The sequence below is a fragment of the Passer montanus genome, unplaced genomic scaffold (assembly GCF_014805655.1).
Source record: "Passer montanus isolate IOZ18808 unplaced genomic scaffold, ASM1480565v1 scaffold26, whole genome shotgun sequence".
Classification (NCBI taxonomy): Eukaryota; Metazoa; Chordata; class Aves; order Passeriformes; family Passeridae; genus Passer; species Passer montanus.
Genome location: NW_024367261.1, coordinates 1466147 through 1480810, shown reverse-complemented (window position 1 = coordinate 1480810; position 14664 = coordinate 1466147). Strand labels below are relative to the sequence as shown.

The 14664-nt window shown below is 46.1% G+C and overlaps 1 protein-coding gene across 7 annotated transcripts in view; it reads right to left on the bottom strand.

Annotated features, from left to right (window-relative positions):
- The window catches only part of RREB1 (ras responsive element binding protein 1), a 122016-nt gene extending 114817 nt beyond the window's left edge, over positions 1 to 7199 (bottom strand). For 2 of the 7 annotated variants that reach the window (XM_039712021.1, XM_039712019.1), the window contains exon 1: positions 6741 to 7026. Coding sequence is in view for 3 of the 7 variants with exons in the window: in XM_039712019.1 (XP_039567953.1) it covers positions 6741 to 6780 (40 nt within the window). In the remaining 4 variants the exon portion in view is untranslated. The other 5 variants (XM_039712022.1, XM_039712024.1, XM_039712020.1 and 2 more) reach the window with 4 other exon arrangements.
- Between the last annotated feature and the right edge of the window lie 7465 nt (positions 7200 to 14664).

The following is a 14664-nucleotide window of genomic DNA, read 5'->3' as shown; positions in this document are numbered from 1 at the left end:
CTCTCTCTTGTCCAAGCCTTAATGTTACCAGTGTGAAGGAGTCCAGCCTGAACACAGCAGTGGAATTTATTGCTGTGATGCAAGAGCTCTGAACAAAGCACTCCCAGGTACCGATACACCTGAACACTGACATCACCTGCTGTATGAAACAGGACTAACAAGGGCTCCAGTTAAAGCCAGCTAACCACATACAATAAAAGCAAAAGCCAGCCACACTTCAATGTGAGCATTTTGTTTCTCTTATCCTCATACAGGAAGCACATACCTAAATTAACTAAAAAAAGTTTGTCATCGGCTGATCATCCTCCATTTTCAAAGGACAGATAATGCAAGTCCCCATTCCTAAAACACCTACGGGTACATTTGTGCTGTTTCAAGAAAGCACAAGCTAACACCTGTTAAAGTATCTACCAGGAGATGCCAAGTGGAGATGTATGAGAGGCTGGAATTTCCACTACTAATCACAAAATATCTTTCTCTTTTAGAACCAAATTAACAAGTAACTTAGGCACATCAGCACAGAAAATTTCCAAGAAGCTTAACACATTTCTTTTTATCCAGAGTGACTTGAAAGTCTAAATTCCATTTTTCAAAGCTGATACTGGGAAGTTACTTGGCCATTGCATGCAAGTACCTTTCCCACACTTTCAGAGCCTTACACAAATAACATCCCTTGTGCAAATGGATCTTCAAAGAAATTTCAGACAGCAGGATGTAGGGATGTCTTCTTCAAAAGGAAAAGGATCTCTCAAAATCCTGAGAGTATATAAGTAAATAAGATTCAACAAAAAACATTTTTACTCAGGAAGGTTAGATGCAGGAAAACGAATTTGAAAGTTGCATTCCACATGCTTCTACAGGAAGGCTGCAAAGGAGACAAGAGAGGTCATCAAGACCTGAAAGGCCTCCCTCTCTAATGGTCCTCGGAATACCTGTTTTAGCTCAGAAGCCTAACAATGCCCTGGGGGATTTTGACAGTTTTTCTTTTCCCTTGCTGTAACACCTCTGTGGATGGCTGGGACTCTGCAGATGAATCCTGCTGTTGAAACAGCTGCCTCTCTCTGCATCTTTAAAGAGGTATTCAGATTCCCTTAGCCTTACTTAGTTGAATCATTCTGAATAAACAGTCACCACCCATCAACTATGTATTTTTGTAAAGCACCTAGTCAAAGGCAACCACCTTTATTGATTGCTAGGCTGGCCAACCTGAAGGCTGAAATGTTATTATTAGGGGGGGAAAAAAAAGAGCAAGACACACTTGAAGGCCTGTGCTGTTTCTAAAGGAAGCACAGGTCCAGGCGTTGCTCAGTGACATCAGGACGATTCTTCTCTGCCTGCAGGAGGCTGCTCTGACAGGTTTCATACCAGAGCAGCCACAAGCCAAGTATCCCACTGACTCTTCTCCCTTTTGTCCAGGCCCTTTTCCTTGTTCTGACCCTTTTCCACCACAACATGAACAAGTCGCTCAACAGGAGCCCAGAGCATATGCCCCAGCTGGCAATTATTTCTGCTTTCAACATTTCATAATAAAGCATTAGCACAAGCTCTAAATAACTTCTGTCACCCTGCTCCAAGTAAAACACTGAAGGAAGGAGGGTGAGATGCTGAGGTACTGCAGTCTCAGAAGTTTGTACTCTTTAAAGTCACTGGCCCTCAAATGTTGCTATTCAAAACAGAGTGGTGGTATAGGGTGAGGTGGAGGGAACACCTTCAGGTGGGAAAAACATCACTGGCAGACATCAAAGATAAGCCATCATCAGATTTCTTGCACCAAAGAAGAACAAAGAGTCAATGCTCCTGAAATTCCTGTTCAGAAGTACCCCAGAACACAGCCAGCACTTCCCACCTCAGCCAACCTCACCTATGCTCATTTGTAATCAAATGCTGATAACCAAACCTGGCCTGGCAAAGCTCTGCAAGTTTCAAGCCCATCCTGGCTCCACACAAATACCTTAACTTTTCAGTGTATCACCAGAGAGTGACATTCCCAGAATGTCACCCAAGTTCTGCCTTTGAAATCACTGCCTGTAAAGATTCTTCTAAATGTGCGCGGGGGAGAGGGGGAAGCCACAGCTCCCACAGGTGCTGGTTTATGTAGGATATTAAAAAAGAAAGCAACAAACAAGCAAACAAAATAAAACAATGCACACCGAGAAAGGATTCCTCATGTGCATTCCCAAAGAAAATCTGCTTTAACTGCTGAGCAACAACTACTCAAGTCTCCTACCCCAAAACAAGAAAAAAGCTGTTGCACTGTCTCAGAAGGCAATTCCTTCTCACCCTCAAAGTTTACATCTGCTCCATAAAAGACTTTCCAGCAAAGCTGCAGGGTACCTGAGCACTCCATCCATGATAAAGCTGCTCTCAAAAGAACACGAAGCAGTTCCTGGCCCCTTTCCAAGTTGTAGAATGCTGTTGAAAAGGCATATTTTAAAGCTGTAACCCTATGACTGTCCATCTTGCTTGAATTCAGAAAGGAGGTGGAAGACAGAGAGCAAGAAGCATTCTCACTACCTTCAGGAGAACAGAAAGCAGCACTACTATCCTCCTCTACAGACAATTATCTCCCAAGAAAGAAGCTACCACATCAACAAGGCAGCAGTTGCAAACTGGTCTCGTAACACGGTCCAATAATACACTCATTTCAAAACAACCTTTATCGTGCTGAAAGAGGAAGGCATGATTTCACATGTTTTAAGAGTGTACACCTAAAACAGAGATTTCCAAACTTAGGCATCATTCATCAAAAAGTTAAAAGGGGCTTTTTCCACACATGCATAGATTTCAGACTAACAGGATTTACTTGTTTTCTGCCTGTTCCTGGGGAACTTCTGCAGTTTCTTTTTTCCCAAGACTGTCCCTACAGGCTGCTATCCAACATACATCAGATGCTCCTGGAGCAACAGATAACTCTGGAGGGACATTTGCAAAGGGCACAGATCAAGGGCCCGATGTTAGTAAAATTTAGGTGTACTGGGGGAGGGTAGAATTACTTCTATATGTAGATAATTTGAACATTTGACACAGTCCCCTGGAAAGCTTTACTTATGCATCTAGGTATACATTTTTTTGATGTCTTACTATCAAAAGGTGTATTTTAAGTCAATTAAAAAAATATTGCAACTTAAAAAGTGAATCCTTTTCAAAAACACTCAGGTTAATTTTAGCATCCTTCTGTTTAGCTGCTTAGCAACACTTATCCTATGACCTTCTAAGCACCACCTACTTTTACAAGGGATAATGAATATAACCAAAGGGATTTATCTATATGTTTTTAATCTATACAGTGTAAGTGCATCACCAGTTTTTATTTAAATGAGAAATCCAATCCAACTGAGAGCAATTAAAACCATTTCTGTTTAAGAAGAAAGTTTCACAGCCTAAAGTCAAGCTACTGTTATGACTGTAGTGTTACTTCAACATAGGCAAAGTGATAATATCCTTAAGGAGTGAGGAAAGCACTACATAGGTCAGTGTTTGTACACTTTGGGAAACACTGCACTTATCTTTGGTACCAAAAGAGATCACATATACTACTGACAGGTACTGAAGAGATTCAGTTTTCCCAGTTTTCAAACTTGAAGTTACTTCCCAATCCTCAATCAAAAAGAAAAGCCATTTTGTCAGAGGGTTACTGAATACTGTAAAGAGTTAAGAATGGGATCACAACCTGGGTGAGCTAAGACAGAATAAGATGCTTCAAACACCCAGATCCAGATGGGAAAAAAAAAAAAAAAACCAAAAAAAACCCCAAAACCCCAGAAAAACAGTCAACTCTCTGCTATGTAAGCCAAATAAATATATATATTCCTTAGCATTGTTAGTTCTCAAAAGACATGTGTAAGAGTGGCTACACAAATAGTCACTTCTGATGAGCAAACAAAAATTTGACAACTAGAAGCTGTCTGCGAAGTGAAAGGAGAATAAAAGTTTACCCAATTGCACTTAAAGGATGATATTTTTCCAACTACACAATATTAATTCAGTTCCAAATACGGATGCCAGGAGGAGGAAGGTGAGGGAGCAAAAGAGGCCACACTCGGTCGGGAACAGCTGCCCTGCAGCATGAGAGGCTGGATGCGTCCCTGCCGGCAGGTGAGGGAGAGCCCTGGTACTCTGATTGATTGGATGATGGATTCATGCTGTTTCTGGGATTCTAACAAACAAAAGGGCCTATTCTTTCCTGGATGTACCCAACTCCGGTTAAGGCTAATCGGCATTATGCAGGCCCACCAAGAAAAGACTATATACCCTTAAGTCTTCAAAGAGAAAATTAAAACCTAAAACAAATATGGCTGGCCTGACCCTGAGTCACTGCATCCCTTTCACGCACGCTGACCCTGTGGAAAACAGGAACTGCGGTAACAAAACTCAGTGCTTGTGTCAAAACGACCGACCTCAACGAAAAAACTTCAGCCATCATAACAGCTGTCTACTGTGCACTGCAGGAGTGACAACACGGCGTTATTTAGCAACTGCTCCTGTTGTTAGTAAGCCATTTCTTTTCCAAGCCATGGGGCTGGATGTTGGAATGGTAGGAAACATCCTCTGCACTGGCTGTCTCTCCTAGACCACTGCCCCCAAATCACACTGAACTAGATGTTTACTTTCTCAAATAAGTAAATACACTTGATCTTATCTCCAAGAGAAAACAGGCGAAAGAGGGAGTTGGGATTAAAACTGAATGGTTGGTATGCCCCCCGCCTTCCCTGCAGCAGCCAGCCCAGTGGCTCCCGGGCAGGATGCTGGCTCCTCGGCGAGCAGGACCAGAGCATCAGCTGCGGGCCGGACACGGCGGCGCGGCCGTGGGAGGGCGGCGGGGCACGGAGGCGCCCGGGCCTCCGCGGGGTGCGCAGCCCAGCACAGCGGCCCGGGCAGGGAAATGTGCTGAGCCAGGAGAAGCGCTCTCCTCCTTCTGCGCAACCCCGCGAGGATGCCGAGCAGGCGAAGATATCGCAGCCCAGAAGTGAAATGGGGAAAATTATTAAAAAACGAAAGAAGAAAAAAAAAGAAAAACCCCAAGCGTGCGTGCGGAGGGAGGCGGGGGAGAAGTGCAGGGAGAAGAAGCCAAAGGAAACTTATCTGCGACATGACAAAGTTCAATCCACCGCCCTCCCTCCTCTGCTGAAAAAAAAAAAAGTTGCAGCATCTCGGCGCGCCCCGCTCCCGGCCCGGCCCGGCCCGCGACCCCCGCGCCCCCTCACCCCGGGCGGATGGGGCGGGGGGGTGCCGAGCCCGTGTGCTACGAGCTGGGCAGGAGGAGCTGCCTCGCATCCTCAGCGCGGCCCCCGCGGCGCCGCCGGGGGTGTCCGGCCCGTAGCAACGGCGATGGGGAGGGAGCGCAGTCGCCCAGAGAGGGGCTCGGCCGGCTCCCATCCGCACCGGGCACCGCGCCGGGGGGGCGGCAGCCGCGCCGCCACAAACTTTGTTTTCACCTCAAACACCGCCACTGAGGGAGGGGGTCACCTCTGCCTCGCCGCTGCCCCCACCCCCGCCAAGATGGGGCTGAAGGGGGCGAGGGCCCGGACACCCCTCCTCAGCTTCGGATGCTGCCCGGCTCCTTCCTGTAGTGGTGACGCCGCCCAGGCGTCCCTGCCCGCCGCTGGCCCCGCCGCGTAGGGATGTGTTCCTGGCACCGCACAAAGGCAGCGGGACGGGGGGGACCCAGGGGGGCAGCGCCCCCCGCCCTCCCCGGGCACGGCTCCCCCGCGCCCCCGCCGCGCAGGCCGGGAGGGGAAAGGACACGCACGTCCCTACCGGGACGAGGGGGAGGAAGACGGGGGGGCGGGTGGAGAAAGTGGAGGAAAGGCGAAAAAAATCAAATAAAGTACGGAAGAGGGGTACAGAAGAGAGGGGAGAGGTACCAGGGTGCCGAGGAAAGGCAGGCGCGGCCGCCCGGCCCTGCCGGGGGAGCGGAAAGTCAGCGGAGAGATGCGCGGCGCAAGCCGGCTCTACCTGCGGAGAAGGGGCGCCTTCATCCCAACTTCCCAGCTCCGGCGCGGCCCTCCCAGCCGGGAACAGCGGGCAGGGGCCGCCGCGGGACCCGCCGCCACCGCCGGCAGGAAAATAAGCCTGAAGGAAAAGTTAAAAGGCAAGCTCGGGAGACGGGGGCGAGCCGGGCTAGAAGATGTTGCTTCCTCGCAGCCCCATCCAAATTGTGGCGGTGGCTGGTTAAAAATAAACTTTGCAGCAGGAGGGGGGGGATGATCTGGCCGGATTCCTGAGCTCAGACGGTTTAATATGGATGAGCATCAGGTCCTGAAGGCAAAACGCCGCGGCTGGTGCCGCTGGTTGGTAGAAAGTCTGCAACAGGGAAGGGAAAAAAAAAAGGGAAAGAAAAAAAAAAAAAAAAAAAAAAAACAGGAGCCGCGGAGGGAGGAGAGGAGAGGGAGGAGCGGGGGAAGGGAAGAGGGAGGCTGCACGAACTCATCATCATCTCCACCGCTGCCAGCCAAACTTTTTTCCTCCTTTTTTTTTTTTTAAAGGAAACTTTTTTCCCCCCTCTGAGAAGCATTTCATTTTTTAAATAAGTCGCACGACCAGCCGACACGCTGCAACGTCCTCACGCCCGCGCCTGCCCCCTCCCAGAAGTTTATTTTTCCTCATCTTTCTTCCTGCCCCCCCTTAAGAAAAAGAAAGGAAGAGGAAAAAAAAAAAAAGAAATAGATCACTCCAGAGTTAAGGCACGCTCCTGCCCTTTGTGAGGGAGCTCCGCGGCCGGGCAGCCCCGCGGTACTTACGCCGGACTTTGCTGGGGCTGGGCTGCTTGCGCCGCGACATGCCGGGAGGATGGGCCGCCGGGGGGGCGCGGGGGCGCGCCGGGGGGAGCGCGCACGGGAGGGAGCCGCAAACTTGTTCCGGAAAAAGGAATCAAAATGGCGTTTCTGTGGATGTGCAAAGTTCATCAACTCCGCGCTAACTTCCCGTCCTCCGCGCCTCCCTGGAGGGGAGAGATGGGCACGGTTAGGGACCCCGCCGCGCCGCGCTCCGCGGGCGCCCCCGCCCCCTGCCCGCCCCCGCGCTGCCCCGCGCACCCTGATAAGGAGACACATCACGTGTCGCTCCGGCTCCTCTCCCGGGGACGCGCTACCGCGGCAGCAGCAGCAGCCTGTTGCAAATAGCATCTCTAACTCGCCCTCGTCGCGGGGAGGGAGGGGCGCTTCCAAGGAGAGGAGTGAGCACAACTTTCCCCCCCCACCCTTCCTCCGTCCCTCCCTTCTCCGCCCGGCAGCGCAGCAGCGGGATGCCCGGGGCAGGCGCGGGGGGAGCGGGGGGGCGGCCAGGTGCCACGCGGCGCCCCGCGCCCTCCCGCTGCTCCGGCGGNNNNGGCCGGCCGCGCTCCCGGCCCGCCGTGCGTGTCCCCCGGCGGCCGGCCGCTCTCCCGGATCGGGGCTGGAGCGCATCCGGAGCCGCCGGTGGCGGTGCCGCGCCGCCGGCTTTAAGGAATTCACCGGGGCTCTGCGCTGCCGTGGAAATGTCTGTGCATCCTCCTCCGCCTCCCAGCCCGGTGCCTCACCAGGTACAGCGGCCGCGGGCAGCGCAGCTCGCTGCTCCGCGGGCAGGAGGCACCTTCTGGTTGTGTTTAGCTCCTCAGAAACTTTTCGTCCTTGCGCGATTTGGGTCCCCGCAGGGGTCAGTCATCCATCCAGACCTAAAGGACGCGTTAAATGTAACAGGACCGTGAACATCAGCACAGGAACACGAGGTGCAAATGCGGTGCCTGATCAAAGGCAAGATGCGGCCGCTGGCACGTACAGGTAGTTAGGCTGCACGGCACCGTACGCACCATCCTTCCCGTCGCTTTCCCTGCAGTAGAAGTTCAAAGGTGTCGGAGACTTAACAAGTGATGGAGAGGTGTTCAGAGTGGTGAGGATTTCACTGTAAAGGTGGTACCGGTTTAGAGTTGTGTGACAAATAATAACAGTACATAAAAACAAAATACCTGGCAATACTCCATCCTGAAACCTCGATGAGAAAAAAAGAAAAGTAAACCAACCCTGCTTCCGAGGAGTGCCTAATAAGTATAGGAGGAGCCAGTTTACCTTTAAGGAAATGGTTATTTACACTATATCTAGAGCTACTAAAACTAGGCCTTTTAAAGCTGTTACTGGTGATGTGGAACCTGGAGTCTCTGCCCGTTTTTTAAAGAAATCAAGTCATGGCCTCTAGGCAAAAGGGTTGTGCCAACTTACATGGTATCCTATCTCCTGATTGAAAAGGGATTCACCTGAAAAACAGGGTGAAATTCCAGGTTGGGGCAGTAAGCCCTCAACTGACTATTTTCACAGACTATTGCGTGTGAGGTGTCATGATTAACTTCATTTGCACCATTTTTTCAAATACTGGATAAAGGCATACAAGTCAGGAATACACAGGTCCTGTCTCAAAGCCATGAGCTGTGGTTCACATCAGTAATAAACCTCTTCCCTTCTGGGCTCACGAGTAAAACACGCACAGGTCTGGTGAACTGGGAGCTTGAAATGCCACAACTGCAGAACTGAAAGGTAGCACACGTATATTCAGAACGTGAAACTGCAGCTTTAACATGCGTATGATGTGGTGGTTTCTGTGGGCTCAATTTTTGCCACTTGTGCTCTCTACTGAGTTCTGAGTAGTACTACCCAAGCAGAGTGGCTGACTGATAGAGGAGCAATATCATAGTTTACCCCACAATATTAGCAACAAACATGAGAGAAAGTACATTCTCATTGTTCTAAGGTTCTTATTTTACCAAACAAAAAAAAAGGAAATTATTAAAAATAAATTTATCTTAATAAAAGTATCTTTAACCTTTTCATCTCTGTCCCCATTGTACCTGCCAATCTGCAGTGGTAGAACTGCTGGTAAGTTCAGCAGCTTTACTCAGTATCATTTGCTGACAGGCATCCAATTAATCAAAAACCTGAGCAGTTTATCCATCTCAGGCTCAGCCCTTGAAACATTCTATTTACATTGGAAGTCTGCTGTGATTTAAGCCTTCATGGCACACACATGCAAACTCACAGAGAATGGGCCTGGTTTGCACACCCATTTATTTACACAAGTAGCTGCAGTTGAAACTGGTGAAAATTCCTGTGTGGGTAATCATATTTGGAGGTTAGCAATACACGTCTCATAAACCTCTGCCTAATATTTCTAGAATAGTTTTGGAGGCATTTTGGACTACCTTAACATGAAGATTCCCATCCTCAATGTATTTTATAACCTTGGAGGTGCTTAAGAGCCCTTCAATGTGGGAAGTTTAGTAAGCAGATATATGGAATAGAAGAACAACTGTTTCTCCATTCAGCATCTGAAAAGGTGGACATGTAAAACTCAAATTGGAAAAAAAAATCATTAGCCCTTCGATGTGGGAAGTTTAGTAAGCAGATATATGGAATAGAAGAACAAGTGTTTCTCAATTCAGCATCTGAAATCTGCTCTGAAAAGGTGGACATGTAAAACTCACATTGAAGAAAATAATGATTTTAGTCTTGGGAGAAAATATGCAGATAGATTTTTATAGCACTTATCCCTGTTCTTTCTGTAAGATGGAATGAAGCATGAACCAGTACATACTGTGTTACATTAATACTGAAAATTAAAATTAAAAAAATCAATTATGAAAAAAAAGTTATTACATGACTTAAAACCCCCATTAACTATTAGGGTGTGTTACATTAATACTGAAAAAAAACAAACCAAAACAACAAACAAACAAACAAACAAAACCCCAAAAACAAAACAAAACACCCCAAAAACAAAAACAAACCGAATGATGAAAAAAAGTTATTACATAACTTAAAACACCCATTAACTATTAGGGCTTATAAAGTAGTAAAAAGTGATATGTCTTTTAACAGTTAAGGAATTAATTATTCTGGGCTATGGGTGGGCAAGAGAAATGAAATAATTCCTTTTTTCAGCCTTCTGTCATTTGAACTTTTATAATGCATCAGAGAGGTAAAACACCACTGTGGTCTAGTACTGAATGTGAAGTGTTGAGCAAATGGTTCTTTTTTTTCTATTACTTATTACCATGAAAGAGAAGGTAGAAGTAATTTCTGTCTAATAAACCCCACTTTTATGAATGACTCTCCCAAAATGGTACTACATGACTTACATGATACAGCTATCCTCTTCACTCTGCACTTTTCACTATTTGCATTACTGTGGTTCATCCCATCTCCTCTGGCCACTCTGTAACAAGATAAATAAAAAGTTGGGGTTTTTTTCCTAGGACTACTCATATTTTCTGTACTTTCTGGATATTGGGACATGAATACCTACAGTGATTGTAAGCACACTCAGGGGCAAGAAGACTTTCTCTAGCTTCTGTGTAACCCTCACACACCTCTCTGATCCTTCACAATGAGGTTAAATACAATGAGCAATAGTAGAAATAAAAACAATAGTTTTGTGAAGATGTTTAGTGTGTTACCAGATTCATTGACCCCACGGGATGACACAGCAATATTGGTGACAAAAGCCACCTGCTGTGGTCCCAAGAAAAGGACGACTCCACCCCCAGCCACAATTTAAATATCAGAGATGCTGATTAAAGGTATTCAAGGAGAGAAGAAAAACAGGATGTATAGCTTATATCAAGGCCACAACCTGAGGATGTCTTAAAGCACAGAGACTAAAGCTAACATTAGGGTTAAGAGAGAAGTTAAACGTTAGCTAGAAAATCTTTTTTTCCCCCATCTTATGAGACATTATCAACATTCTCTGGTTTAGATCACGGTGTTTAGAAATTACTGTAATTTCTTGCAAATTTACACGTCCCTTTCAGCCAAAGCAGCTTGGAGTAAGGCATTTCTCTGACTAACCAGGCACACTTTATATGCTGAGAGGCAGGACTGGGCCCTGACTTTACCACACCTCAGGACTGCTGGGTGAGGGCAGCTGCCAAGCCCCAGCTCCCTCACCCTGACTTGTGGCTGTCCAGCCACAGAGGCTGTCAGAGGCATTTGAGGCCCCATGCCCTGCCTGAGCTTGTGCCTGCTCAGCATCCGGCGTCCTCTTGCTGCCATCCTTTTCCTGATGTCCTCACTCGTGCCAAGAGGGAGAACTCGGCTGACATACTAACACAGGGAAAAGCCTGCTTGGAGGATCAGACAATATAACCCTGAGAGCTTTGAGAAATAAGTCTATAAGACCTAACACCTAAAAGAAATGTTTGAATTTCCTTTATGTTTCAACCAGTTATTTCTTTAAATGAACGAATATGCCATTGCTGAGTCTTCTCATGGGTTGAAGGTTTTTTTGCTTAGAAGGGTTCATCAAGACACAGGTTTCTTGGGTCAAAAAGCCCTTAAGAACTAACGAGAACTGACAAATGTGACCACCATAGAGGCAGGGTAATTATACAAAACAAAATGGGGAAAGTTCAATTAAATATATTTCCTATAAATTGCTTGGAAAATTTTATGAATTTGTGCACTGGAAAACCACACAGAAGAGCATAATACATGAGTTGCAAACTCTCTCAGAACATTTGTCTGAAGACACAGTATCCTACAGCATTCCCATTTTCCCCATGCAGGGAAATGTGATGCACCACCATGCTCAGCTACCTGGCCTCTGGAAACTGGGCAGTGGGGGAACAAGGGAGTGGTGGAACTTGTTCCTGCAACAACCCCACTCACTATATTCAAGGGCAGCGTTGGATGAGCTAGGCAAAGCTTCAGTCCAAACTTATCTTAACATTAGACTTTACAGAGTGAAAAAAAAAGCTGATGTATCCCAGCATGCTTAAAAGCACTTTCCTGCACATCCCAACAGGCTGGTAGTGGCAGGGCTGGAATTAAAACCAGTATTTCCCCCAAAATCCCAGTGTAGTTCTCCAGGCACGAAGCCATCCTCTCTGCTGGGTGTCTCTTCTCAGCAGACAGTATGTTAGCGATAACAAAACAGCAAAAGATCATGTGTAAGTGTTTGCTCCCTGTTGGCTCTGAGACGTTTCAACAGTGCAAAACAGTCCTTGAGCTGACTCACCTAGCCAGCCAAGACTACCTCTTGGCTAAGGATTCCTATGGAAATATGAAGATAGTGTTTCTGAAACCCACACCACTTTTTTTCCCCCCCATAGATCACAGCCTGTAGGACATATTGCAGGACTGCTTGAAGTTTCTGGCTGCAATAATTGCTGGTCCCATCGCCTTCTCTCTTTTCACTGTGGGAGTCTCCTGCAGATGGATGCAATGCAGAGCAGCCCTGCTTCTGGGGACTGGATCAGCTTGATGAACTAGTCCCTTTCCCCAACTCTAATTTTCAGGAGGTAAAAAGCATAAGCTATTCACCTAAACTTTTGTAACACTGAACTAGTCCCTTTCCCCAACTCTAATTTTCAGGAGGTAAAAAGTAGCATAAACTATTCACCTAAACTTTTGTAACAATAACCAGTGTTTCTAAACCCTTTCAGGAGAAGTTCACCAGCCTAAACCTATTCTTGCAGGATATATGGTCATAACTATAGAGAATGACTGAGAGGGTAATCTGCTGACATATCTTTCAGCCTTATAGCCAAAACAAAAAACAGAGGCACAGGAGTGTTATTTCAGTTTTGGTAACACAAATTCCTCAAAGAGGAGTATGAAAAATAGCATATTTTAAATGAATGAAACTAAGTAACATTCCCTCCTGCATATTTAATTATTTAGCAAATTTTGAAGCAGCACAGCCTACTGTTTGAAAACATAGCATGAAAAAACTAGTGCGTAGATGTTTGACATTTACATTCTCAAGCAATTCTGTGATCACTAATGTAGAGCCTCAGAAACAGGTTGTATAATCCATGTGCAAGTGTAGAGATAGAACAGCTAAAAGAACAATAAGCAAAACCACCCACTGCAATACTTTCACTTGTTTTAAAACTCTGCATTGTTGCCCAGAAACTTTTGTTGCCTGGCAATGCAAAAAAAAAAAAAACCCCACAGGTGTGCAAAAAGAAGTCAGTGTTTAATGCCCAGCTTGTGATTTGGTACTAATGTGTTTCATTCTTACTGACCACCCAGCCTCTCGCACCTAATTGATTGTTAGCTTAAATGTGATTATTTTCCCTCCTGAAGGCAAGTAGTAAGCCAGCTGTGTGTTTCCTTGTGTCTCATTTGTTAGGGAGAGTGGATTCTGAAACCTCTCACAATCAAAAGAAATGCTTATGTTTAAGAACAAAATAAATGCTTATGTTAACAGCAAAGTCACGTTCAGTTGTTCAAATGGAGGAGAGTGGCAGCTAAAGGAAGGTGGCAATATCCAGTTGAAACATCACTTATTATCTTTTGGTATCATAGATTAGAGGTGGAAAACACCTACTATCCATTTTCTGAGGCTGCCACAGTAATTCCCTGCACAGTACACTTTTCAGTATTGTCTTGGTTTAGCTTCAAGTATTCTCAGTTACAGAGAATTCAACAGTTTCTGTTGGGAGCTTGGGCTGTACCCTTGCTGGTTTTGCTGTTAGGATGTTTCTCTTGATTTTTCTCGCCTGCATTTTTATTTTCTTAACTTTGGGTCACAGCTAATTATAGCTTACAGGGTGCAAATAGAAAAGGGGGTGGGGAAGAAGGAAATCCCCGTTCCAGGGAGAAGATGGTAGTCAGTGCTTTGAGATGCACTCACACAGCAGCAGAGAGGGCCAGCAAGCAGCAGAGAAGTGAAGCAATAGGAAGTGAGGCAGCAGTCATGAAGAAAGTAGGCAAGGAAGCAGTTACCCTGCAGGGAAGGAAAAAGCAGGACAACTTTCAAGGGCAGAGATTAATATAACTTGGGGGAGGCTGCAATGACAGGATTTGGAGAAGAGAAGAACAAAACTACCAGGAAAAAATGGCCAATGGATGCAGTAGGCAAAGAATCAAGGAGGAGGCAGAAGAAAATGGTGGGGCTCAGGTAAATGAGTGTGAAAAGAGTCATTATGCTTTTGTACCTATTAAATTGTGCTTTGTGCCTCCTTAAATGAGAAGCAAAATTGCACTGGGTCAGGTCTATGCCATAAAGTTCTGCAGGCAGATGTGCAAAGGGATATGGTTTGCACTGAGCTTACAATCCAGCTGTGCTACCAAAGGCAGCGAATGTTCAGAGTTATGCAGTCAGAACCATACTTTCACCAGCGCAGCTTGTGTCATTCAGACAATGATAAGATAACCATGCTGGCAAAAGCAGAGTTTTGCTGTTGTAAGTGGTACTGGGGGTAGTTATGCCTCTGCTGCACTGTATAGGGCTGTAACTACACCAGGAGAGCTCTTTGCTTGTCAAAACAGCCATGGCCTATTAACAGATTGCCCATAATGGATACATGATTAAGAGAGGTAAAAGGAATTCTTTTACTGACATGACTTCCACCACCACAGCAAAAACTGTCAGCACAAGGTTTTTCCTGGCAAATGAAAAGCTGTTCAGACCAGAGGGGTGTAAGATACAGACATTTTTTAGATAACTTCTGAAGCTTTCATTCAGGAAAGTATTTGCTTCTACAAAAAGAAAACTCAGTAATTGCAAAGTGTATGAATTTAGGGCAATGTGGGTAAGAGCATTTAAGTCCTTTTACCTTTATTTATCATTCAACATTCACTTGTTTTCAAATAAGGGATTCTTGACAAGAAAGTATTCTCAATACGTTTTCTGCATTCCTGTCTTCAACTTAACAGATAATATTCTCCATAATCTTCTTTCCTTCTGTGCAAT